This window comes from Talpa occidentalis, unplaced genomic scaffold (genome assembly GCF_014898055.3).
Source record: "Talpa occidentalis isolate TD23 unplaced genomic scaffold, MPIMG_talOcc4v2.1 talOcc4.8, whole genome shotgun sequence".
NCBI lineage: Eukaryota > Metazoa > Chordata > Mammalia > Eulipotyphla > Talpidae > Talpa > Talpa occidentalis.
The window spans coordinates 3251385-3278103 of NW_023605194.1; the positions used below are offsets into that span (position 1 = coordinate 3251385).

Genomic DNA, 26719 nt, shown 5'->3' on the forward strand with positions numbered 1-26719 from the left:
AAATGTGCTGACATCCAATTACACCGTCCCTAGTACTATGCTGAGTCATAGGGAGCAGTTTCGGGAGCAGCAAGTCTCAGGTGGCTCTCGCCCGTCCCACCGCCGCCCTCCCAGCCACCGCTCACGTTCCTAGGGAACAGCTCTGCCTGGACCAGGGAGTGTTCCTGGCACAAAGCGGGCACCGACGACCCTCCTCACCCAGCCCCGGACGGACAAGCTGAGACCATGCTATACCCAAGAGTGCCATTCCCACAGCCCCCAGGTTCTGCATGCCACCTACAACACAGAAGTATCTGCAACTGATAAAAAATATTGGCTTAATTGTTAATAAACTGACTGGAAATCTTAAGCTAAGAGCAAATGGAAAACCAGTTTAATTGTTTAATCCTCAGAAAGTAACTAAAACAATAAACATAAAAAATAATCACTTTTTGAGATGCTTGTCCAAATAGCACCTAAAGTCCTATTATGTGCCCGTTGTGGGAAGTACTGATTTATTTATTTGTTTGTTTGTTTATTTTTTGGGGGGGGGGGGAACCCTCGCCAGTGGCCGGGGATTGAACTGGCGCTGATTGAACTCGCAACCCAGTGCTCAACTGCTGTGCCACCAGGGGAGGCCCGGGAACTACTGATTTAATCAGCACCTGGCACAAAATTTTCTCCACCACCTGAAATTCCATCACTAAAATATAGGAGCTCACATGGAAGCACAATGAAAACAGCTACAGAATACCTTGCTGTGATACTGATACATTCAAGTCAAACAGGCAAAATGACACAGTGTATGTACCCGGATGTGCTGTGCATGACTGGTCTTAAAGAACAGCCAAGTCATGAAAAGCAAAGTTCAGGGCCTCCCCGGTGGCGCAGCGGTTGAGCGCTGGGTTGTGAAGATGCCCGCAGCCTCTGCAGCGCCGGTTCGATCCCCAGCTGCTCCCTGGCCACCTGAGGAGGGTCCCACATGGCGCGCAGACCTCTCCTGCCGCCCGCTGCCCCTCAGCAGTGTCCTTCGGTCCTGCTGCCTGCTCTGCTCCCCGCTCTGGCTCTGGTGAATTCTCTCACCCTCCTACACTTCTGACTGTACCCAGTGCTTGTACAAATAAATTAAAAAATAATAATAATAAATCTTTAAAAAAAAAAAAAGTAAAATCCTAAAAAAAAAAAGAAAAGAAAAGTTCAGTCGTGCAAAGTCTTCCTACTGCATTACATTTTACTTCCGTAAGGAAATAACAGTTGTTTTCTAAAATCTTAAACAAGCACAGTTTTCATACTCCATTACATTAAAATTAGCTATTTATTTAGTTGACTCCTACATTAGATTGTAAGCACTTTATGAGCAGGGACTATGCTTGATCATTATTCCCAGAACCAAACAAAATGTAGACAAATCAACCAAGGGAACGGTTTGGAGATGAATAAATATATTGACATTGAAGGATGGTGAAGATGGGCCTTTTAATAAATGGTGCTAAGTCAACTGGATAGTCATAGGGGAGAAATCACACTGTGCATAAAAATCAAGTTCAGATAGATGATATAAATAGGAAAAGGCTTCCAGAAAATAACAGAATAACATCATGACCTTAGATTATGCAAAAAAAAAAAAAATTATAGAATAGACCAAAAATATCCAAAAAGAAAATGTTGATAAATTGGACTATATTTAAATGGTTTCTGTTTAGCAAAAGAAATTATTCAGAGAAAAATGGGTGAAAATATAACCAACAGACTTTGATTCAGAATGTGTCTGTGAATTCCTGCAAATTAGAATAACCAAAAAAAAGGGCCTCCCTGGCGCACAGGCGGTTGAGCACAGCGCTGTGAAGCTGTCCACAGCCGCTGCAGCACGGGTTCAATCCTGGCTGGCCAGAGAGAATCCCACATCACGGGTCAGACCTCTCCTGTCTCGCCCGCTGCTCCCCTCAGCAGTGTATTTCATCAGTCTGCCTGTTCTGTTCCCCGCTCTGTCTCCGGTGAATCCTCTCACCGGATCCACGCATCTGGCCTCTACCTAGATTCTTGTATAAAAATAAAATAAATAAATCTTAAAAAAAAAAAAAAGATAGGAAACAATACAGAATTAGGCAGGAAAAGTGAACAAGACTCTTCCCCAAGAGAAAGTTCAAGTGGCCAATACTGGAACATGAAAAATACTCCACTGCTTGGGCACCAGGACCTCCAAGCTGCAAACCATCTGTATTGCAAACAGAACAACACGCCCACCAGGAGGACTAAATTAGAAGAAACAAATTTGAAAGCTGACACGGTAGTATACGGAAAGGATGGGACAGTTAGGAGTATGAATGACTGCAGGAAAACTTGAGCACGTTTTCCGGGAAGCCGAACCCAGGAAATGCCACCTCCCCTCCAGGCCCAGATCACATCCAAGTGCACACTTGGGCACGAGAAGACGCGCATTGGTTACTTTTAATCTCACAAAGTGAATTGGGATGTTAATTGTTTTGTTTTGTTTTTTACTTGTATGTTTCCTGGAACTTTTTGGTGAAGCACCTGTGTCTGAAACTGTCTTGATAGGGAGACTTTTGACTACTGATTCAATACCAAAACGCTGCAAGGCAAGTGCTAGAAAAGATATTTATAGGCTGGTATTATTTAACAGGGATGAGAAGTAATTTTTAAAATGCATTGAGAATGTGATCTGTGAGCTGTCAGGGAGCAGCTCACAGATCACAACAAAAACTGCATTAAATGTAAATACAACAACCTAATGAAGTTGTCTGAAAAGTAGCAGACAGATGCAGAAAGAAATCAAAACTGGAATGATGTGTATGGCAGTGTGAGGTGACAATAATCTGAGTCATAAAATAACAAAGTCAAGGAATGAAAGACTTGCCATCCAAAAAAATTGTGTTCCCCGATGCTAACAGAATCAAACTAGGATTAATTTAAACAGAATTAAATCGGGATCATTTTTAGCCAAAAGTTCTAGAACTTCCGGTTATGGAAATTAAACTAGGGAAACATGGAAATGGAAATTCAACTATGTACTTCTAAATGATCCAGGGCTCAAAAAGTCTATCTCAAGGAAAAGGAGCCAATATTTCAACTCAGTGAACATCACAGTATTAAAATGTGTACTAAGAAGTAAGTTTATAGCATGAAATATTTTATTAGAAAAGAGAAGTATCAAGTCGGTTGCGTGAGCATCGACTTTAAAGAACACGAACGGGACAGACATGCAGCAGGAAGACCAAATATCCAGCTAAATAACACCTTTTATACCAAACTCGAAGAATAAAATTAAAACACAGCAAAAACAGAGAAAAGGTCTATGAAACCCAAAGCTGGTTCTTTGAAAAAATAAAAACTCAGTCATTTCAAATGATAAAATATTCAATAAAAATAAAAAATAAATTGATAAAACATCTAATCAGGTTGCCCAAGAAAAAGGGGAGAAACACAAAGCAGCTGGGATGAAAGCCAGACACAAGGAGGCCAAGGAGCAATTCTGCAAGAAAGCTTTAGAAATTCTACACATTAAATGGATCAACTCCTTGAGAGACACGAACTACTGAAGAAGGAGAAGCAGAAGGTACCCAAGACAAAATTGCTTCTTCAACATAATCATTTTCAGCTGAAGGCAGTGGTGCAGCGGCAAACACAAGAGAACACCCTCTACCCTGCCCCTTTACTACCTAAAGGTAGGATAGAAATTCTTCTTTCACTGGGGACAGACTGAGGGAAAGTCAACCAGTTTTGAGCAAAGAAGGACTTGCAGAAGCAGAAGTCAGCAGGTCAGAGACTTGCTGGAAGGTTCCCTGGCCTCGGCCCTGCCCGCAGACACAGAGCACCAGGAGCGGCCGTCTAGAAGCTCAGAGCCCCTCTGGAGTGACGGGCCCACATCCGGCCGAGCGGGCACTTCATGTCAAAATCGCTTCTCTCCAAAGTGCTCGCCTTCCTCACACACAAGCTCCCCCCTCCCAGGGATAAAGAAGTCACCCTGGCTGGAATTAACGTATTCCCTGTGAACATGAATCCTTGGCTTCCGGATGCCCTTGTTTCCGGCCTGTGCTGGTCTCAAATGTAACTTCTTTCTCTGAGAAACCCCGATTCCAACACTCAATAAACCAAACCCCACCTGGTGGGTGGGAGTTGCGGAAGCAGCTGGGGAGGACGCCTTTGCCACCTGTTTCTTCTCCCAGGTCAGATTCCACCCCCTCCCAGTGATCACCTAATGAGCTCTCTCTCTCCATGGGACTCTCCCAGCCAACAAGACCCCCGCCCTGGGACGGCGCTAGAGGAATCTGCACTCTGGCCTGACCCCACCCCTCCCCCCTCCACGTGTCACCCCACAGTTGGCCTAGAGCCTTGGAAGCCTAGAACCGCCTTTTCCTGACATTCCCCACGAAAGCTGTGTGTTCTCTCTCTTGAAGAGGCCATCTCCTCCCGAAGTCTACGCCACCCCTTAGCACTGCTTTTCTCCCATATGTTCTGCCCTGCAGCTGTTTATAAACTGCTTTTCTCTTGCTAATCTCTTTGTTAAACTGTCAGGGAGACAGTTTTGCCTCCTTGCAGACCCAAACTCCAGAAGAAATAGGCAGCGTGAAGGCACCTGTGTCTGCTAGAGACACCGAGATGGGGCAGCCGCGACACAAGAAATTGCCAAATTGTTTTCCCAAGCCAAACGAACGATGTGCCCCGGCCCCCGACCCCGAGGCATTCACCCGAGAGAAAAGGAATCCCAGACTCGCACAAAACCAGTCTGAGGATGCCTGTGGTGAGTACAGTGGAAAAGCACCAAGTGGGGCTCTTTCGCGTTCCCCCAATGACAAGCAATTGACAACCCCATGCACGCTGTCACCACACACAACACAGCCAAGCCGCGAATGCCTCGTGGTGAGGGCCAGCAGCCAGACAGAGCCCCAGACGCTGGCGTTGGGGACGCTTTCGTCTATACACCCTTCTGAGCAGGTGACGCCCGTGAGGGTGCCGGCCAGCAGCGGCCAAGAGGACTGTGTTCAGTGTGGGGGTGGCCACGTGACTCCACAGTGGTCCGCACCCGGCCTGTCCACCCGACGGGAAAGTGTGCTGTATGCCAATATTCAAGCAAGGCTTAGAGACCTGCTTGCACGCTAAAGCCCGCAGCGTGCAGAGAGAACGATGCAAATTTTGTTCCTTCCAGGAATGCTACGTTGATTTTAAGCTGGAAAAACAATTAAGATAATCACCATATTAGCGGATTAGGGGGGAAGCAAATGACCGGCGCCGATGCAGACAGCATCTGATAAGATTCAAGACCGAGTCTCTGATTAAAAACACTGAGCAATTAGAAACAGGAGAACATCCTTAACCTAATGCCGGAGATTGGCCACGAGCACAAGACCGTGTTCTGGGGCTGCAGACACGGAAGGGAAAGCTGAGGCTGGAAAGCGGCCCGGACCACCCCGGCCAGCGTTTCACTGCAGGTCTTAATGCAGCAGGAAAGGGGAAGGAAAGGTCCGAGGCCAGCCCCAGTCTTTCCAGCAAACGCACAGGGCAGGGACCCCACAGCTGTGGGCCCAGCGCTCACCAGGGGCCCAAGGAGACAGAGACAGGCCTGTCAAGGACCCCACCCCCACCCTGGTGCAGCCAGAAAGCTCCACTGCGCCTGGCTAGGTACACACCTTGACCCCGACTTCACGCCCGGTGCCCCACAAGGAGCGGGTCCCATGGGAACACCGTGGCTCCATCCACCGAGGGGCAGCAGGACCCTCCTCGGCAGCTGACGGGTCCTTGTGACGCGCACGGTGGTACAGATGGGCTGGGCCTTCTCCGACCCTCTGGGGTTTTGGCCACCTGCTGCTGCCCACAGGTTCCCCGTCCTCAAACCTCTCAGATTAGAGGGGCGTCATGGCCAGAAGTTGTAGCTCATTGCACACCCCCACCGCACCCAACCCCACCCCACGGGCCACACTGCTGGTCACAACCACCCCTCCCCTCTTCAGAGGCAGAACTTCCAGAAGTGAAAGCTGACTTACAGGAGACAGGAGCCTGGCCTGCACCTGCCCTGCCCACTGGGGCGCATCCCCCCAAAACTGGTGCACCGAGGCAGCTGGGAGCAGATCTCAGTGTCACAATATCGCCATGGCCCTTGGAGCCTTGGAAGCCCACGGCACCAAGATCGGATTCCTGGGTGCCTGATGCCCTTAGGGAGACGTCGTGGGATCCTGAGGGGCCAGGCCCAGCCTGCCTGCCCCACGGGGACTCTCTGCTCTCGGGTTCTCAGCCCAGCCCACGTGCTCAGCTCTTCCATTTGCTCCGCCAGCACCTGAGTGCCTACCACGTGCCCGCACTTCAGGCATGTCAGGGGCAGTGGGGGCGGGCGGGCCAGCCCCTGGCCCCATGGGGCTTACACCCGGGGCCACCAGATTACCACGTAAACAGGTCGCTGAGCTAAGAAAGTAAGAGCTGCACAATGGGGATTTGGAAAAATGAAGAAAAAGCAACATAACGGGGCACAACGGGGCACCTCGAGAAGGAAGACTGGTCACTCTGTGTCGGGAAGCAGGGCTGTCCCCGAGGGGAAGAGTGCGCTGTCCCACACGGCAGTGGGCACTTGGGGGAGAAGTAGTAGCTCTAATGGCAAGTTAAGGGACAGGGTGGTGGATTCAGGTAGAGATGGGGGTGTCCATGCCAGCCTCAGACACCCAGTTTGGATTGACGTCAGGTGAGTTTTCTCCTGGACTATTTCCTGGTTTATATCAAGTGTCACTAACAAGCCAGGCCCAGTGGTAGATGCTGTTCACACACCAACCTCTCCAGGCTCCCTCTTCCCAGGGGCTAGGTCCCCACCCCCTTAGCCAGGGGAGGTGGCAGAGGGTGACCAGGGCTTGCCCCCCGCCACTGTCCCCCCAGCCTGACTGTGCTTGGGCGTTTCCACAGTTTTGTAAGTTAATTGATTTGTATCTAAAAGTAACTCTAAGCAAACAGATGCCACTTGGCACTAGTGGGGCAGTGACTCAGAGAAAGTGCTGGAAGCAGCAGCTGCGGGGAAGCAGCCTGCCTCTGCCCGCTAAGTCCTCTGTACAAACTCGCCCCCTGAGAACCCAGCAGTACAGGGGGTGCCAGGCTCCCCGACAGCTGCTCACCAGTGTGCCCTCCCGCAACAGGCCGCTGACGAGCTCAGGTTCAGATGTCGGGGGTGGGGGGCCGAGGGACGGTCTAAATGTGGGGGTGTGTGGGGACAGGATGGAGGAGCAGCCACCTGGAGATCACCTGTGCGGTGTGATTCAAAACAGCCGCCAGACAAAAGTTTTGTGTTCCCACAGTGCGGCAGCCCCAATTCATGCATTTGGCAGTTTCTTAGAAATTGTGACAGGTCGACCGTGTCTCTCACCTGGACAGAGGCCGAGAGCGAGCACTCGGCGTCAGAGACACGCTCACCGGCAGCCGAGTGTCCTAGGCCCCACCTCCCAGCCTGACACCTCCCCAGCACCCAGGCTGTGCGACAGACAGAGGCGCTGACTTAAGGCTCGGCTATTAGTAAGAAGTTGGTAGCGTTTTCTTTCCCTGAATTTGTAAGAGCTCAACAGCCTAAATAAAGACGGGTCTGCAGGACAAGCAAGAACGTAAGTGAAGTACAAAAGCACAACGCCCAAGCTGAAAGAAGGTGGTGGAAGCTGCTTTTTAGGCCCCACTCGTCACTGGGGCTAGCTTGCTGCGCAGCTGTTAGTCCTTAAATAGGGCTCAGCAAACAGGCCTTATCGCCGAGCAAACACTGGGGGTGAGGAGCGGCTACTCGGAGCCCGGGTCATGTTGACCTTGGTGGGGAGGGTCTGGAGCAGCTGCGGTGCCCAGCGGTGGGTGGGGCCCTCCCATCCCTGCCTTTGTAGATGACAAGTGAGTCCAACAGTCACTTCCCGAAGGATCAGGACGTAGTTGCCAGGCAACCATGAGAGTTTCTACTCGATTGCAATTAGGGTGCTTTTGTCCAAAATAAAGGGAAGATTTTATTTTCGTGGATTCCATAGGTGGGTGAAGTGGGTTGCACATCACCTCTCCAGCCCACTACCTAGAACGACGCCTCTGGAAACACTCCCGGCCAGCACCCCAGGGAGAAGCCCCTCTTTCTAAGGTAGCAGGAGGAACACAAAGACAAGCACTTTCGAATACAAGAGGAGTAAGGACCTAGTCCCGAGGTTAAAGGAGACCTAAGCATTTGGGGCAGGGGAGAGACATTTACTAGCACTTAGGTCAAAGCGATTCCATTGTTCACTGGCAGACGGCAGCAGCTTGGAAGCACGCTGCGGGGCCACGGGATGGAGGTGCGCTGGAGGCCGCTGCTGCGGTGTGGACCAGCCGGGGCCCACGGAGTGGGTAACCAGGCACCAGAACCAAAAGGGTCTCCGACGGGGCCACCCCACACCCAGGCGTTTTCCCCGCACACCCGCAAAACCCCAGAGGCGCAAGTCATTAAATCAACTTTGTTTATAGTCGTTTGTAAAAATTGCTGTCCTGGTTCCCACCACCGCAGCAACCAATTCCCACAAATGCAAGGGCTGAAAATAACACAAGTGTATTATCTTACAGTTGTGGAGTCAGAAGTGGTTGGTTCCCCAGTTTGGTTCCTTCTGGGGGCTTCAGGGGTGAGCTGTCTTGGAGCCTCGGCCAGCTTCTAGAAGCTTCGGGCAGACTTGGTTCCCGGCCCAGGATCGCTCCCGCCTCCACCCTCAGCTCTGAGCCGACTGGACTGGACACGTCTGCCCCTCTTACATGGACACGTGGGGCTGAGCTCATGGGACCCACCTGGGCCTACAGGCCACGCCCCTATTGCGTGACCCTTAACGTTTCACACCTGCAGAGCCCCTTGTGCGGTGGGAGGTAACCTATTCACAGATTCTGGGGATTCTGACATCTTTTATTCACTCCCTCACAAAGAGCAACAACAGTCTGGACGCAAACTCTGGTCCCCATCAGCAGTGGCTCGTTAAGCCAGCGGCCGGCAGGCCGGACGCTAGGATGTTGTTGTTTTGCAAAGAGCAAGCTCATCGGCCGCTCAGCAGAAAGCTCCCCCAAACGGAAGGCGAGTGAAAAATGCGAAGTAGATGGAGAAAGGGCAGCCTGGACTTGGCCTGGCTCTGCCGTCCATGCCCCCGCAGGGCATCTCAGGAGCAGCAGCAGGGGCCCCACAAGAACAAGGGGCGCTTCTTGATGTGTGCTTCTGGCTTTTGACTTCTGAAGCTTGTAACTGTACTATTCATATCACAAAAAGTAAAGGGATGACGTCAGAGAGAGAGAAGACACTCCCACGGGCGCACAGGCGGGAGAGCAGGATCGTCACAAAGGCCTGATTCACGGGGAGGCCGCCAGCGCCTGACTCAGCCCCCAGCAAACTGCCTGGACAGCAGCCGTCCTTCATCTCCCGGCGTCTCAGGGTCAGGAATCCCTGTGACGCGGCCGGTGGATCTGGCCAGCGCCTCTCTGAGGGCTCGCAGAGTTATCGGCTGTTGCTAACCGGGATGTTGGCGGCCAAGGAGCCATGGTCTCAAGACTCAGCTGGCCCGGAAGACCTGCTGTAGGCCTGGTCCCTGAGCCGACAGCTGGGTGCATGCTCAGAGCACCCCATGAGCTACGGGCGAGGGTGGGGGGTGGGGGGGGGTGGCAGGCGTGCGTGTGTGAGCCGTGGCTGTTAGAAGTGATCCCGAAAAAGAGCGAGAAACAGATCCTGAAGACAGTCCAGGGCAGAAGCCCTAGTTTTGATAAGTGAATCTTGCAGCACCTCTGCCCTACACCCTGGGCCAGACAGCCCAGCCTTGGCACGACAAACAAGGGTGCCAGGGTGGAATCCCAGGAGGGAGGAACACCACCGGGGCCTCCTGGAGGCCAGGACCGCAGAGAATGGCGAGCAGCGGCGTCAGGGCCCAGCAAGCCGGCCTGGGCGAGGAAGAACATGGCGCGTGACTACGGTGGGTATGGACAGCAGGAAGAGACGGGGTCGGCTGCGGGGAAACGTGTTTGGAGGAAGCGTGAAAATGACAATATGGAGAATAAGGCTCGACCCATGTGATTCACAGATTCGGTCTTCTCGCCCTGCTCGAGGGCTCGCCCTTACCCTGAAGCTGAAGACTATCCGTCCCCACTGGAAGATTCTTTCATGGTGTTAGTTCTCTCCTCCTAAAGAATAGATGTTCCTGTTTTCCTCTAAGAAATGGGAAAGTGAAAATACTAATTAATAAATTCGGGTTTAGGACCTCCCTGGTGGTGCAGGCGGTTGAGCGCAGCACTTTGAAGCTGTCCGCAGTCTCTGCAGCGCCGGTTCAATCCCTGCTGGCCGCAGAGCAACCCACATGGCGCAGCAGACCACTCCTGTCGCGCCCGCTGCTCCCCTCACCAGTGTATTTCGTCAGTCTGCCCGTTCTGTTCCCCGCTGTCTCTGGTGAATCCTCTCACCCTCCCACACATCTGGCTTGTACCCCGGTTCTTGTATAAATAAATAAATCTTTAAAAAATAAATTTGGGTTTAGAGATTATCTTTGAAATATGAATAATTGAACTGGGAAAGCATTCAATTGAAAATTAGAAATTAAATGCTTAAACTAAAAGTAGGCAACTGAAATAGGACTATGAGCGCATGTGATGCTGGTCAGCAAGACCTGGCACGCCATGCTGTTTCAGCCGCACTCACCTTTGCCACCTCAGGCAAGGCAGTCAGGTGGGTGCTAAATGGACATCCCAGCTTCTCTGGAGGATCTCAGAAGTGACTCAACGAGAAGACATGCCTGCTCCTCTTGGGCCATGTTGGGGGAGATGGATCACGAGGACCCCAGCCCCCTCCACCCCGCCACAGCAACAGGTGGAAAGGCCGGTGGGCACAACATGGAGCCACGGGCCACAAGGACTGCCTCGGCTCTGCGGCCACTTGTTTGACATCCCCTGGCCCCCAGGCCCTCGAGGCCTCCCCCGGGCTGTCGGAGGCACGCTCCCTCCACGCTCCGGTCGAGGAGCAGCATCCAACACAGCTGGTTCAATAAGCTCCTTCCTGGGGACTTAGAATTAACAAGAGCAGCCTGTCCTTGGGGAGTGGAAACCAATGACAAGTTGGGAACTGGATGTGTCCTTAGCCTAAAATGCAGAGTCGCAAGAAAGCCAGCCACAGGGACAGAACAGAGTGACGCCAGGGAGGGGGGTACTCCCCACACCAGCTGATCAGCAAAATATGACAAGATAGGAGATGAGTTTCCTGGAGAGTGTCTGTTCCATGAGTCATCTCCGGGCCTGTTTCAGAAATGTGTGTGCCTGAGTGTGCCCCGAAATAACATGTAAAAGTGCTTATAGAGAATATGTCAGTACATACATAATAAAGATAAATCGCATATAAATATATACTATTTTACATCCATGGCATAGAAAGTACTTTATACAGCTGCTTTCTATGCCACGTTCATAAAATAGTTACAGAAGTTTCTTTTACTCTTCAAGGGTTTAGTATAAAAATATTGCCTTATAAATAAAACTTATTAACTCTTAAAAAATTTTCAGCTGAAGTTTCAAGTTTTCCTTCTTAACTCAGATTTATGCCATTTGATCAGAAACTGGAAAAGATGAATATTACATATAAACTTAATTCGCATTTGTTCCCTTACCAACTGCATACTGAATAAAAGATGCTGTCAGATTAATAAATTTTTGCACATGCTTTCAGATGTTTAAAAAATAACCAGCATGAGTTACTGAAAGCCCTGGTTCATTCTTTGGGGGGGGAGCAGCGGGCCGGCAGGAGAGGTCTGCGCGCCATGTGGGACCCTCCTCCGGTGGCCCGGGGAGCAGCCGGGGATCAAGCCGGCGCCGCAGAGGTTGCGGGCAGCTTCGCAACCCAGCGCTCAACCGCTGCGCCACCGGGGAGGCCCCTCTGGTTCATTCTTTGGAATTAATCCTCCTTAGAGCTCTCTTAACATGTTCGTTACTGATTTCCACGCCCAGCAGGTAGCAAACTAATGTATCCCCAAAGAACGAAAAGGAAACTGGATCTCACGCGCAGCTGCTGGACAGCATCCGAGAACAACAAACCTGGGCAAGACTTGAGGGTAGAAGGTCCCAGAGAGAAGAAAAGGTGGGGAAGTTGGCCTACACCCCCTCCGTGGGCTCCTGGGCACTTGGTGAGTGTAGGGTCAGGAATGACACAGGGCAGGTTTTCTACTATCCAGCAGACGGGGTAAAGGAGGAGTCAGGGTCCTCAGTGGTTTTTGCAGGTCTTTTATTGGGGTTCACAAGGCATATGGCAGGCAGGGGTGCTGGGGGGCCGGGAGGCTGGCAGGCCTCCCAGGCCCCAGCAGGTCTTCACTCCGGGCTCTCCGGCCTTCTTTCAGCTTCTGCTTCTCTTGCTTCTTTCTCGGCTTCTCTTTAGGCTTCTGTTTGTTCTTGGCTGCTGCTGGCGTCCCCGTGACGCCGCCCTTAAAAGCCCAGTCTCAGCCCAGGTGGATCCCATCTACCTAGGCCCACACCCTACTCCGGGTGCCCACCATCAGGCATGCATTCAGGACCGCAAAGATCCATCATCTGTCCTGATGGTGGGAGGGCAGAAAAGTCTGACATTTTTTCTTTCCCCTACGGTGAGCCAGCCAGGCGGCATCGCAGAGCAGACACCGGCGCCTGAGCTGGGAGACAGAATCACCGAGGACTGCTAAACCCCCACGACTGAAGGGACCACGACCCCGAAGAAAAACAGAAGCAAGCTCACCATCCCCCTTGCGGGGTTGCGGGGTAGAGATAGGCGGAGATTGGGGGCCTCCTCCCTTCAAGGTCCCAGTTTCCTGTGCCCGAGACACGCCCGGCGCGGCCGTGCTGCATCCTGGCGCGGTTCTGTTTTCTCAGTTTTGGAGAAAGCTCCGCACTGTTTTCCAAGTGGCTCCGTAATTCACATTCCCATCAGCACCACCCAGGGGCTTTCTCCCATCCTTGCAAGACTTGTTCTCACGGGAAGAGCCTTTCTAGCAAGGTGTGAGGCATCACCTCGTTATGGTTTCCACCTGCATTTCCCTGAGGGCTCGAGGTCTGGAACATCTCAGAACCCGCGGGCCATTTGTATATCTTCTTTGGAAAACGTCAATTCCACTCAGATCATCCGCCTGTTTTTAAAACTGGGCTGTGTGTTTGCTTGCTTGGCTGTGCAGTTGCAGGAGTCCCTTATCCACTTGGAGGATCGCTTCCTCGTAGATGTATGGTTTGTAGATATTTTCACCCACTCATAGGCTGCCTGTTCTTTAGTTAACTGCTTCTTTTGCGTACAGGAGCTTTTTGTTTTGATGTAGTTCCTCTCATCTATTTTGGCCATTGTCACTCATGCTTCTGATTTCATATCCGAGAAATCACCATAAGGTCAACGTCAAGGAGCTTTTCCCCTGTGTTTTCTTTTAGGAGTGTTATGCTTTCAAGCCTTAGGTGTAAGTACTTAATCCATTTCCAGTTAACTTTTAATGGGAGAGTCGAACATATAAATAAATATCGATTGTACGTGTTAGAAAAATAAAATGTGGGGGCCTCCCTGGTGGCCTACGGGTTAAGTCTCAGCACTATCCTGCAACCAGCTGAGTTCCATCCCGGCCAGGGAGCTACCCACGTGGCGCAGCAGACCTCTCCTGTCTCCCCGCTGCTCCCCTCAGCAGTGGATTTCAGTCAGTCTGCCTGCTCTGCTCCCCGCTCTGGCTCTGGTGAATCCTCTCACCCCCCCACCCCCGCACTTCTGGCCTGCACCTCAGTTCTTCTACGCAAAAATAAATAAAATCTTTTAAAAAGATAAACACAAAATAAAATGTGGACATAGTACTCAAGACGGAGCAATGAACTCTTGTTTGGGTTGGACGTGGGTCATTAGGCAAAGCTCCTAAGAGGGTTTTGAAGGACAGACGAGTGGGTGGGCAGCGAGCACGTTCCAGGCAGCGACAAGGAGGCAGGTGAGCATGAGAACGACAGGACCCGGCCGAGAAGACCAGGCCAGGGAAGTCCCTGCCAGCCTCGAGCGGATGGGGTCTGAGGGAGAGGACTGTCTCCCCCTCCTTCTGCCTTGCAGGAGAGACAGGACCCCGGGAGGAGGCAGGAGGGTCCCGAGGGTGGCTGTGTCCAGTGCTGCCCCTGCCTCGGCACCCAGCCCCGTGAGCGGTGAATCCGCAGAAGAGTGGGGTGAGCTGTTTACTGGCTAATGGGCTTGCACCACCCTCCGCACGCACGTCGTGACTCACCCGGCCTCTCTCGCGCTGCTGTGGGCATGGCCGCCCCGCCTTGAACTTGGTTGGCTGGTCCAGGTCCTGGGCAGGTCCCCCGGTAGACAGGTCCTACCAGAGCTTCCTTTTCCCATCGGGACAAGGTAAAAATCCAAGGTCTGGGGGTCAGTCTTGGTCTGGGGGTGATGCTGGGGTGAACCTGAGCTTTTGGAGAGAGCCATGTGCCGCCACCGAGTCGCCTGGGCCCTCGCTGTGACTGGCTGAGCATCCGAGGTCAGGACTGCGAGGATTCGTACGTTGGTGGATATTTGACTGTAGCTGCTTTGAAAGGTGTTGCTTTGAAATTGTTGTTTTTTAAGTTTTAATCTGGATTTATATCAGCATTTATTTCTTAATGATAATACTTGAACGCTAACCTAATTGACAACATTCGTATTCTTTAGAGACGAGGACTTAAGAAAAAATTGTCACACAGACTTTTAAGAACATTCGTGGGCTTCCTGGTGTGACCCCTCAGTGTTCTCCAGTCTCTCAGATAATTCAGGCCAGTTCTCCATGGTAATGCAGAGGTTTTGTTGGGGTTATGACCTGGCAGTCCTTGGGTTTCCAAAGTCAGATTGCTTAATTCCTCAATTTTACTGGATAGAATGAGATTCTTAAATCACCTCATTTAGGCTGGTGAAGAAAAAGGAATGCCATGTTTGTAAGCAACTTGACATTTAAAGGCACCTGCTTTAAATGAACTTGCCGCATTCCCCACAGGGGGCACCTCAAATGTCACTGCTGCACAGCCCCCGCTGCAGCGGAAGGCGGCTTGCTTCTCGAAGCACCACGCAAGACTCGTGGTAAACTTAGAGGAGACAGGCAGCTGTTCTCAGAGCCTCCACGCAACAGGCGCTCCCTGGGGCTCCCTGGACTCTGGGGCCGGATGGGCAGACGGGCACACAGGGCCCTCTTCCACCTCCCTACAGTCCTGAGCAGGAAACCACTTCTTTACATTCCCGAAAGGCATGACAAATTGCGATCACTGCTGGGAAGACAAACGCAGACAGGAGTGACTCATCGGAGGGGCCCTGCCTACCTGAGGGGTCTGGGAAGGACTCAGAGGGGGACTCGGGTCAGGGCAGCCCCACGGGAGCAAGAGGGAAGTCTCCCTGGTGGAGGGAAAAGCTCGCGACTCGCCCTCGTGGGACTTGATACGTTTACGGGACAGAAAGAAACCCAAACGCCTGAAGTCCAGTCCGTGCCACTGCCATGAGGGTGCAGGGGCCGCTGGGTGCTGAGAACCTGAGGGCTTAAGGCAACACGATGGCGATTGTGTTTTGAAAAGCTGCCTCTGGCTTCTGAGTGAGCGTGGGTGGGTGGGGAGCGGAGTGGAGGGAAGCAGAAGTCAGCAGCTTCTCCCTGCAGCCCGGTCTGAGCACGCAGCTGGCTGGCCTGCCGGGCACCGGGGCGGGCGAGGGAGGCACCGCGCTGGGGCCACCTGAAGGTGGCACAGACAGACCGGCTGCTTCTGGGTGGAGTGGGAGGGAGGGAGGTGAGTAAAGCGGTGGAGGCTGACGCTCAGATTTCCGGCTGGAGTGACTGGGAAGATGGTGAAATCCTGTTCAAAGATGGGAAAGGCCAGTGGAAGAGCAGGTTCAGAGAGAGAGAAGCCGTCACGCCTGAGCTTTACGGCTCAGTCTTCCTTAGTCACCGCAGGAGCTCACGTCTCCATTTAGCGTGGCTTCCGAACAGTGGACATGTAAACTGCGGCCTGATCCTAACTGGGCCTACATTTTTTTTTTTTATTTAGGGGGACTTTAGGGAGCAGGCAGCAACACGTTAGCGCTGGGGACTTCTCTTGATGGGGCACAACAAAGCAGTTTTTACGCAGATTGTATGTTCGCTTGGGGCGATTTGGGGGCAAAGGAAGATGATGGGAAACGACGAAAGATCCCCCCAAAAGTCACCCTTCTGCACTGTCATTCACTAAGAAATTCGGGAAGAGAGAATACTGTCAAACTTAAATAGTTTCAAAAGAAAGAGGAGTCTGGCGTACAGCTTCCATGTTAGCGCAGACCTGGGTTGTTTTTCCAACAGTGTAGCTAGTTTAGGAAGAAAATAATTAAAGATGTAAATGTGTAAGCCAAGAGCCCACGCCGCTCTGAACAGCCTGAGGTTTGAGAATGTGTGTAATTTGCCCTCTCCCCGAGGAGTCGTTTCTTGGATCGTTGACTTGCTATTATTCTGTAACACCGTGGTGGCCCTTATCATCCTCTGCCTATTGCCAGAGCCTGATCCAGCTGTGGGGCTTGAAGAGTTTATGGTTATTGGATTTTAATGACTCCGTTAATAAAGGTCACTCCTAAAAGTAATAGAAACCTAAGTGTGTGGAAACAGAATGGATGGAGACAGACTCGGGGGTATTTCTAGTAGCTTTTTGGTGTTATCCTTAGATATATGTCTCATCCCAAAAGCAATTAAGAAGCAGCCTTTCTTTTAACCAATGTACTGATGCTCTATAGTCAACCATACTTGTGAAATGTTATTTGAAATCCCTCAGTAACAAAAGGCGCCATGTAAACATCAGGCTTACTAATTTATGTTCGATAATATTGGGACACTATCATAGAATGCCCAGATAATGTGGATAACAATATAATTGTGATTATGTATAATGGGAATACTTGCTAATGTCCTCTCCGTAGCGCTCAATATTTTTGAGAGAGTGGAGTAACTCGAGCCTCAGGTGAAATCTGACTGGGACATGAATTTCTAAGTTAAAGGGGACCTTGAAGATCAAGTTTGTCATTTGGGGTATTAACTAACAGTGAGTGATGTAAGAAGTATTTTTCCAGAATGGAGTTGACTGGGTTGTGAAAGAGTCCCTACAGTAAATAGCAATTTTTTGAATTATCTAAAATTAAATTGAAAAAAGCATTCAGGAATACGTGGGAAGGACTAAATTTAGTCATTCCCCAGCCACAGACGACTCAACAAATATTTTTGACCTCAAAATCCAATGAAATGAGATATAACTCTATCATTCATATACATAATAATTTCTTACATAGCCTCACAAAGACATCACGATCAGACACCAGTGACTTTTTCATCCGATCTCTTTTTTCTGCTCCCCGCCACTCCCCAAGGCGTGTCGGCTACTCCTCCGCCAATCTCCCGGGTTAGCTCTGAGCCTCAGGGCCCAGGCCAAGGGACTCCTCTGCCTGGAATTCCTTTCCCTCTTTCTTCGCTGTGTCACGCTGCAGACCTAGCACGATTTCCCCCAGCTCCTCTCTCTCAATCTCTGATACCAGGAAAGCTTCGGTAGTTCTTGGCAAGTGTTTGCTCAGTTTCCTGGGGTGGCCAGAACTGACGCTGTCTTTTCCCATGTTGAACCCCCAACCCCTAGAACAGGTCCGAACAGCACAGATAACACGAGTGGATGAGTGATAAAGCCAGGAAGCATTAAAAAGTTTGAAAAGTGGAGTTTACATTTAAGTAATACCATAAGTACAGCTTACGTTTATTTAGAAATAAAGTCGCTCATTTCCATCCGTGTCTTCTCAAAAGAGCGCGCAGGACAGAGCCTGGCATCGGCCTAACTGGAGACACAGGTGTCGGCGTCCCTGGGTATCTCGCTCTCTCGCTGGGTAACTAGCAAAACAGGGCATTGAATCCCGCGCACTCGAGCCACTGTTTGCGGACCACCGGTCAGCTTTCCCGGCAACTGAATTTTTTTTTTAAAGGTAAAGTTCCATGAAATCTTCTCATTTGTAACAAGTGAACGTTTAAAATGCCGGCGTGTCCCCCGGGAAGGGACCGGCGTGGAGGGTGCAAGGGACGCGGGCTCCGTCCTGAGAGGCCGGGGGTCCTCCTGGAGGGCGACCCTGCGCCCCCAGAGCACTTTCCTACTCTACAGAGCGCGAAACGCCAGCTCGGGAGCGGAGGCCCCGCACCGTCTTTTGGGGGCTTGGGGAAAGAGAGCAGAGTTAGGGCTCCTGTGAGATCCGGTCACTCCAGACGACGGACCCTTGGCCAAAGCGGAGCCGCGCCCCGCAGGCCGGGCCGCTGCTGGGCGGGGAGCCCCGGTCGCCCCGCGGCCACGCCCGATCGCGCCCCTCTCCCGCGCGGCGGGGGGTGCGGGGCGGGGCCCCAGCGGATGGACGCCGGCCCCGCTCTCCGCCCGCCCGCCGGGCGGCGCGACCGTGGGGTGCCGACACCCAGCGCCACGAGACGACGGCGGCCGGCGCGGTGACTCCGGAGACGTGGGGTCCCGGGGGTGGTTTCGGGAAGACTCGGGGCGCTGCCCGCCCCCGCCCCCCCCCCGGCGACGCCCCAGGGGGCTCCACCCTCCCCTCGCCCCGGGGCGGCGTCGCCGGCCTTACTCTGGGGCTCCATGGTCCGCGCTCCGGGCCGCTCGGCCGAGCCCGGCCGCCGCCGCCCTCCAACGCCCGGCTCCGGCGGCGTCGCGCGGGTCGCCCTGGCAACCGGGCGGGCGGGGCCGGACGGCGGGCGGGAGGGACCAAACCTCGGCGCGCGGGCGCACGAGGAGGCCGCGCGCGGGCCGGAGCGGGGGCGGCGGCGGGGGACGCGCCCCGAGGCCTGGCGGGCGACGCGCCTCCGCCCCTCGCGCCGGGAGCCCGCGGAGCGCGGCCGGCGAGCGGGCCTGGCGGCGGGGCCGGGCCGGGCCTCCCCGATCGCGGAGCCGCCGTGCAGGTACAGGCCGGGCGGGCGGGCGGGCGGCGGGGGCACCTGTGGCGGCCCCGGCCGGGACCTCCGCCCGCGGCCCCGCCGTTGGCGCCGCGCGCCCCGATCCCCGATCCCCGAGCCCGCGCGCCCCGATCCCCGAGCCCGCGCGCCCCGAGCCCCGCGCGCCCCGATCCCGCGCGCCCCGAGCCCCGCGCGCCCCGATCCCGCGCCGGCCCGATCCCGCGCGCCGACCCCGCAGCCCCGCGCCCCGATCCCGCGCCGGCCCGGCCGGGAGGGCGCCCCTGGGAGCCCCGCGCAGCCCGCGCCCCGCCCGAGCCGTCCGCGGCGCCCCCGCCCTCGGCCCCGCCGGGGAGGCGGTGTCGGCCTCGCGCCCAGCCCGGGGCCCCGCGCCCCGCCCCGCGGCCGCGGGGGTTTGCTGGACGCGGACGCCGGCGGCGCTCTCGGGAGCCCGGGCGGCCGGACCCGGGAGGCGGCGGCGGAGACGGGGGGACCCGCGCGCCGGGAGGGGAGCCGGGGCCGGGGCCGGGAAGGAGTCGCGGGGTCGGGGGGAGCTCGGGAGGCGCGCCCAGAGGAGCCCTTCGGGCCATGCGGATGATGACTCGTCCCGGGCGCCCCAGGTCACGGGGGCAAGGGCCGGCCTCCCGGGAGATCGCCCCGAGGTCAGGGGACCCCGGAGGCTGGAGACGCGCCTCGCCCCGCCGGCCCCTTTCCAGCCGGGCCGTCGCAGCAGGAAGGCCCGGGTGGGGCAGGGACACACCTTTGCTACGTTCAGAAGCCCTGATTCGCAGCTGCAGGACTCCAGGAATAAATCCAGGGTGGAGGAGGCGCCGGCCCGAACCCCCAGCTCCTGGGGCCTGGGGGGCCGCGGGGCCGCTGCAGCGGGCGCCCCGGGCGCCAGGGCCAGAGCCAGGCGCTAGGAACAGGGAGACAGGGCTGCGTGCCCCGGGAAAGGACTGGGCCTTCTGTTCTCAAGAAAGCAGGACGCGGCCCTGCAGAGCTGGCTCCAGTGTAACCAAGTGAAGTCTGGCGGCGCCCCGGATTTGCGGGTTGGGGGAGTGGCGGGAGGTGCTGGCCAGGGAATGAGGCTGACACCCTCGGGGTGAGGCTGCCGCTGAGGACGTCTTGCGTCTTTTAGGTGATGGTGACTTTGGCCACTATGAAAAAGAGCCTTTGGTTTTCGGGGGGCAGGGCACCCCTGGGAGAAGTGGCAGGTTGCAGGTGGAAGTGGAGGGAGAGAAAGCTCGGAACTATCGTTGAATGAAGGAGAAAGGTGTTAGAGCAGGGGCTCAGGAAAGGGGCCTTGCTCCCTTGGAGGGCCGCCCTGAGGTCAGAAGCCGCTGGGTGCTGGGGTTGGGAGTGGTAAAAGCGATCGAATTCCCTTTTGGGGATTTTCTACCTTTGTTTTTTGATTTATGTTCACTAGCGTGTTCAGAACGCTATTGGTAGTCACGTGAAAACAAACACCTGATGTTTTCTAAACCCATCACTGGAAAGAAAGTCGCCTTCTTGCTCACGTGGCTGACGCTGTAGCTACATGCGTGGCTGCGCAGTAACAGGGTAGCAAAAGGGTAGCCTTGGTCTCTCCTCCACGTCAGAGTTCTAAGCAAAAATAACAATATCAGAAAGTTGACATTTCTAATGCAAGTGGGGTGATTTAGAAATAAATGAAAGTGTTCTCTTTTCTCGCCTTATCATCACAAGCCGGAGAACATGTTCCTCTTTCTTTGGGGGTTTGTTTTACCACCCTCTGAAGTCCACAAGGAGCTCATGGGAGACAACTAGATCTCCGTTGTGCTGTTTCCTCCAGGCCGGCTCGGGCTGCCCTCAGGTTGTGGGGCTGAGGATTGCCCGGCCCTGTGATCAAGCTGCGGGGCGCTGGGCCCGTCCCGTGGCCTGTCTGGAGGGTCTCCCAGAGCTAGGCGATGCCCAGTAAGTGAACTTCACTCCCTGTTGGGGGCGTGGCGCCCCTGGCACTTGGCCCTCTGTTGTCTTCTAAGAATTTTCTCCCATTTTGTGTATCAAGTGCCCTCCATTGGATTAAACGTTTTAGGAGCTGAGTCGTGACTTTGGCTTCTTCCTTTCAGCGCATAGTAGGTCTCAGCATGTCCCTGACAGCTGAAGTAGGACAATAAAAAGAGGAAAGCTTTGGTCCTGGATGGCTGCATTCCTTCCTCGCCACCGGCCACCGGGCAAGTCAGGAGCTGCTCCTTCCTCCTGGGCCCTCGGGGATAGTAAAGCCCCTTCGCTGTCGCCTGGTCCAGGAAGTGTGATCAGAGACAGGGAAGAAAACATCTGGTGAGCACTAGAGAACTTCGGGGTAAAGGCTTGGTCAGGACCGCACACACAGAGGACACCGCCAGCACCTCGTGGGTGAGGGTCTTCCTGGCCTCTGGGGTCGCTGTGCATACCAAGGAGTAAGGAGCAACCGGAGGGCTGTGTGCAAGGCCGGAGGCTCCCAGGCGACGGGCAGCGTGGGCAGCGGCAGAGACCCATAGCGGCCGGAGCAGAGAGTACTAACTTGTTGGAAGAGCGTGGGAGGGGGCAGGCCCAGCAGCCAAGTCAGAAAGAACTGGAGGGCTGTGGGCTTTATCCCCAGGGTAACGGTAACGAGAGATTTAGGTCAGTGACATCATCAATTTTGCATCTGAAAAGGGTCAAGGGAAGCCTGTGAATGAAGGCTGGGGAGCCCATGTCCAGGCAGAGACAACGGAATTGGAGATTCTGTGGCAATTCGGGGAGGGATAACGTGGCCACTGAGGCCAGGGCTGCGGGGAGAGGAGAGGGGCCGCTGGAGCGGCAGAACCGAGAAGGCCAGGTGTGGGGGTGAGGAGAGGGAGAAGGCAGGGATGAGCCCCAGTTGATGGGCGGTGGCTCCGCGTGCTGTTGAATTCTGTGGGACACAGAGGACAAAGTTTTTTCTTTCTCTAAAGGAGCGTGAGAAATGGGCTGGCGCCGAGCGCGGTTGTGAGCATTAGCGTCTGCGGTCCTGTCTTCTGGGGGGGGCTGAGCTCAAGAAAGGGGTCTGCGGTGCAGGCCGAGACTGGACCCGGCCTCCAGTGGCTGAAGTTAGAACGTGACGATTTTCCTCCAGGGAGACCATGTGGAAGGAGAAGAGGGTCCAGGTCAAAACCCTGCGGCCCGGACATTCTCCCCTGGGGTGGGGGCGGCGCCTGGCGGATGCAGTGAACTGAGTCCCCCCGGAGCCCACGAGCCTCAGGGTTGTTTCCCGCCTCAGCCACAGACGCACAACTTAGTTTATTGTTTTATGAACGTTAGTGCTGTTCCTCGTGCTCTTTTTTGTTAACAAAAAGGAAAGTTTCCTGATCTTGCGGGTTTTGCAGTTTCCCGTGGGAACAGCCGCTCCAGTGAAAGGGGACCTTGGGCGGCTGCGGGGCCGCGGGAGCAGGCGCTGCTGTGGGAGGTGACCGCAGCAGGCCCCGCGCGCTCACGCCGATGTCCGCACTGGCATGTGCCGGCACAGACCACGGAACGGCTTTGAAGGGCTCTGAGCAGGCCAGTCGGGGGGCGGGGGTGTTGAAATTTAGCAACCCCTGACATAGAAACTCCTTGTGCCCAGGGCTGTGTCATTACCCAAAAGCAATGGGTGAGTGGGGAGTCTCTCCTCTGTCAACTCATTTTTTTGTAGTCATCCTTAGAAGGTAGGATTCTTTTAAAAACAAACAAACAAACAAAAAACAGAAAAAAACCTGCAGGATTGGTTACTTAAGCTGTATTTGGTACCAGCCAATACTGAATTAAAAATGAATCATTTTGAGTGTTTTTTGAAAGCCAATTAGCTTGATTGGCTACTTAAAATGAAAGCAAAGTCAACTTCTTAGGGATCTAAAAACAGGAAATTCTGAAGTTTTGTCTTCTCTTGTACCACATTTAAAGTAGATGCTGGAAACCAAATAGGATGTGTTTGGGGAGCACCGATGAAAACAAAGGCAAACAAAGACGGACCCTCCGAGCGGCGCCGGGGAGGACCAGTTGGAGCAAAACGTGCCAGCGGGTAGAGTCTGCGTGCTAAACGTGGCTGTAATCCATACGGGCAAGTTAGCACCACGTCTTTCGAAAATTTTCAATGTCTTGCTTCCATTAAGTAAGACATGCTCAGTCTCCTGGTATTCAGACCCCCGCCTGGCATCTCAAAGTGGCGGGAGCCTCTTGGGCCCGCAGGGCAGAGCCTGAGGCCTGTTCTGGGATGCAGGGAGGTCGAGGTGCCCGCCTGCCCGCGCGACCTCCAGGTGAGGCTGGAGGCGGCCTGCCTCACGCAGGTACCGGCTCTGCCCCAGCTGGGCCGCTGCAGGCTGCAGCAATGAGCGGAAACCCCGAAGGCTTAATTTCCTCATTTGAAAAATTGAGATAATAAAGTAAACTCTCAAGGGGTTCTTAAGAGTTTAAATGAAATAATCCGTGTATGAAGTACTTAAGTACTTACCACAGCATCTGGCACATAATAAGCACTCTATAAAGGCTAATTGGTGGAATTAGCATCCTTATCATTATTGCCATCATTATTATTATTAGGCCAATTCGAGCAGTGTGGAGAGCCCCGGCGCCGAGCGAGACTGCAGACCCGGCCAGGCCTTGCCACCCCTGTCTGGCAGCGGCGAGGAGCCCACGCTGGAGCCTCAGCAGGCCGCGGCACTGGCCACACCACTTAGTGCGGCTGGTCTTTCCTAGCAAGACGGAGGGGGCAGCGGTGGGGAGCGGAGAGTGAGCTTCTTGCCCTGCCGTGACACACACTTGGGTTAGAGCTGGCGTGGGATGTTGGACCCGTGCGTCTGGTCTCCAAAATTCAGTATCATTTTATCTACTCATCATTCCTCGCTAACCTCTTCTAAGTGCTGTCATCGCGGGTCTGGGTACAGTGATAGCTCAGTCTGTGCAAAGCCCTTCATCTTATTTGTGGCAGTTGTGGAGACGGCCTGGACGTGGGGCCTGGTGCTGGGGCATTACTGTGCCCCATCACGAGAGCAGCAATGAAATCAGAGCCAGGCCTTGAGGGTGAGCGGCCAGCATTCGCAGCCGCGGCCAGCTCGCTGGGAAGGAGGGCAGCGTGTTGAATCTAGGAGGCTCACAGGGGCAAGCAAGAGGATTGAAAAGTGAGGCCTCTGGTCCAGTGCCAGGGCACCTCGGGCACACGACTCAGGCGCAGCCTCTGCCGCAGCACGGGCAGCGGGACCACTCTGTCCCAGAGTCCTTTGCTCTCTCCTGTTCTGAACAAGCTTTTGTTCTTTTAGTTACTAGACTGCAAGACAGAGAACCTCGTGTCACACCCCCTTGGCCTCAACTGGCCTGTAAGCGCTGTGAGGGCAGGAGCTGGCCCACGTCACACTGTCACTGGGGCGCTCACAGTGCACCCAGTAGGTGCTCAGGTGTCGGATGAACGATGATCTCCCAGAGTGCTCCCCGGTGCCTGTGAGCGTCTGGTGGGTGTGAGGGCACAGTGAGATGGAGCCGCCGGACACCCTCGTGGGAGAGGCACAGACAACAGGAGCAGCAGTAGAGCCCGAGGCAGGCTTGGCGGTGGTGTTTCACTTAGTCCCTTGCAGACGTCGCCCTCCCGTTTCTACGAACTGTGTTTCTAGAATTACTGGGCCAGAGCTACATGCGCATCACTGACAGGAGGCGGGTCTGGGCTCCGGGTCTGTCGCGAGGTGGTCTCGTGCTGCGGGCCTGTGTCCCATGAATGCCGTCTGTGCCACGGAGTAGCTTCGCCTGAAGGGCAGTCTTGGCGCTTACGCAATCCGCGGGAGGCCTGGAGGTAACTCAGGGAGCAAAGGGCCATCTTTCAGGCTTGAAATTCTCGTAGTGGAATGTTGTTTATACTGATACGGAACAGTTCTTGTTCAGTTTTATTTAATGACACGTAACCTGCCATGTCATTTGTTTTCCCTTATTCAAGTCAGTGCTGTTGCATTTGCCAAAGGCCGGGAAGTGGGTCCCTTGCACGTTCCGCTCCACGTCGGCGCAAAAAGGGATCGGCTGAGCATGGTGGCGGGTGGACGAGCAGAGGCGTGTGGCCCCACAGTCCCCCAGCCCCGGGTCCTGCGGTCAGATGGGGCATGTGGCTCTGCATCCCCCCAGACTTGGGTTCTTACAGAACCGAGGTGGGCTGGGTCCTGGCGGGTTCTCGTTGGACGAGCCTGACTGGTTTCTGCAGGCCAGAGCAGGTGACCAGCGAGTCCCGGCAGCATCCAGCCTCTGACCCTGGTTACTTGGGGGAAACCTGATGACCTGTTCCGGGATGGGAACTGATGTCGCAGTGACTGTGAGTGGACTGTCCTACTAGACATAGGTTTGGTCATCACCCATCGCTGCCACATGAGTCACCTTGGGATTTGGAGGCTCAGCACCCAGGTCCACACACTCCACACACTGTGGGCTCCTGGCCTCTGCCCTGGCTGTGCTGACCGGACTGCAGTCGTCAGGAGGGACGCCTCCTCCATGGCCCGTCCTCAGGGCTGACAGCCCGTGTCGATGGCCCAGCCTTGGCCTCTCCCCGGCGGCCTGTCTGTACAGCCAAGCCCAGGAGGTGCTTGGGCATCGGTCACCAGTGTTTTGCTCAGAGCAGGTTGCAGGGTCAGCTCAGACTCCAGTGGGGAGAGACGCCCCTCTCAGGGAGCAGCGGGGGAGTCTGGGCATGTCTAATCTCGTGACGGGCGTGGCAAGGGAACTGCTCACAGGGTGCAGAGGCGGCAAGGGGAGGCTGGGGCCTCCTTGATCGCTGCTTCATGCACTGGACTGCCCTCTGGGGGCTCAAGGTGGCCAGTCCTCTGTCGGTAAAACTTGACTCAAAAGGTTATTGTGCCTTTAGGGAGGATTACAGAATTAAGAGAAACATTTCAAGGGCATCTGTTTGGTAGGAACAATAGCTGTGTTTTTCTCCTTAAGGTAAAACTGTCCAGAAATAGAACGTCAGGCAGTCATTGCCTGTAGTGACAGCTGACCCCTCGGAAGGGATTCTGACCAGCCCAGAACAAAGACTGCATTCCTCCTAAGCACTCGAGCTTCCTAGCTCTCGGAGGCTCCTCCAGGCCAGCAGCCGCCCGCGGGCTCCGGCCGCCTGTTTCCCTGCCGCACAGCTCCCGTCAGGCTGCGGGAGGAACGTGGCGCGTCTGTGTCACACCACGGCCACGCCTCTAGCTCGCAGACCCGCGCCCAGAATGATGGAGAACTGCCCCTGCAGGGGTCTCTCCCCTGCTTGTCAGTCTCCCCTCCGTCCTCCCGGCCTGGTGTCTGGGGGGGCTGGTTCCTGTGGCCGGAGAGGCCCTCGCTCAGCACGTGGTCTCGGGGCTGTTCCTGAGGCACGGGCTAGACCCCGTGGCAGCTAGTGAGGAGCCCACCAGTCCTGACGCCCTGAGACACTAGTGTGGTGAATGGGGTACGGTGAGAAGTAATTTATGGACAAGAGATCGTGAACTGCATTTAGGGTTTCTTCTTTTTTGCTTGGGTTTTCCTGCCTTTTTCATTTTCACCTGCTCGGCGGAAGGGCTTACTTCCAGCCCTAGTGGTTGGATTCCTTCTAAATCACCAGGGGTTGGGAGAGGAGGGGCCTCTTACCTGACATGTGGGGAATCAGTTGCTGGTGTAAGTCTGGCCTTTTCTTGGGTGATTTCTCGTGATCCTTGAAACTGGATGTCCTTGATTGCCTCTTAAATCTGCCATGCTGGGCTCAGGACCCGGAGCTTCAAGACAGTGTGGGAGCTCAGGTTTAATTCAACAAACAAACAAAAGACCTTATTAATAAAGTTAGCAATGGCCTCAGATGGGAGGAACAGTAGTTTGCGCCTCTCACTTGACTCTGAAATGTTCTCCTTCAAATACTGGGTTCCTCAGTAGTGAGGTGGACTCCTTGTAGC

At 54.5% G+C, this 26719-nt stretch overlaps 2 protein-coding genes across 3 annotated transcripts in view; one reads left to right on the forward strand and one right to left on the reverse strand.

Moving 5' to 3' along the window:
• The window catches only part of FANK1 (fibronectin type III and ankyrin repeat domains 1), a 56415-nt gene extending 37833 nt beyond the window's left edge, over positions 1–18582 (reverse strand). The window contains exon 1 of the mRNA XM_037496299.2: positions 18527–18582. Within this exon, the coding sequence (XP_037352196.1) occupies positions 18527–18539 (13 nt within the window). The 5' untranslated portion in view covers positions 18540–18582. The remainder of the gene's footprint in view (positions 1–18526) is intronic.
• A 225-nt stretch (positions 18583–18807) lies between these two features.
• DHX32 (DEAH-box helicase 32 (putative)) overlaps positions 18808–26719 on the forward strand; it is a 33930-nt gene continuing 26018 nt past the window's right edge. For both annotated transcript variants that reach the window (XR_008550069.1, XM_037497487.2), the window contains exon 1: positions 18808–18857. The gene's annotated coding sequence lies outside the window, so the exon portion shown is untranslated. The remainder of the gene's footprint in view (positions 18858–26719) is intronic.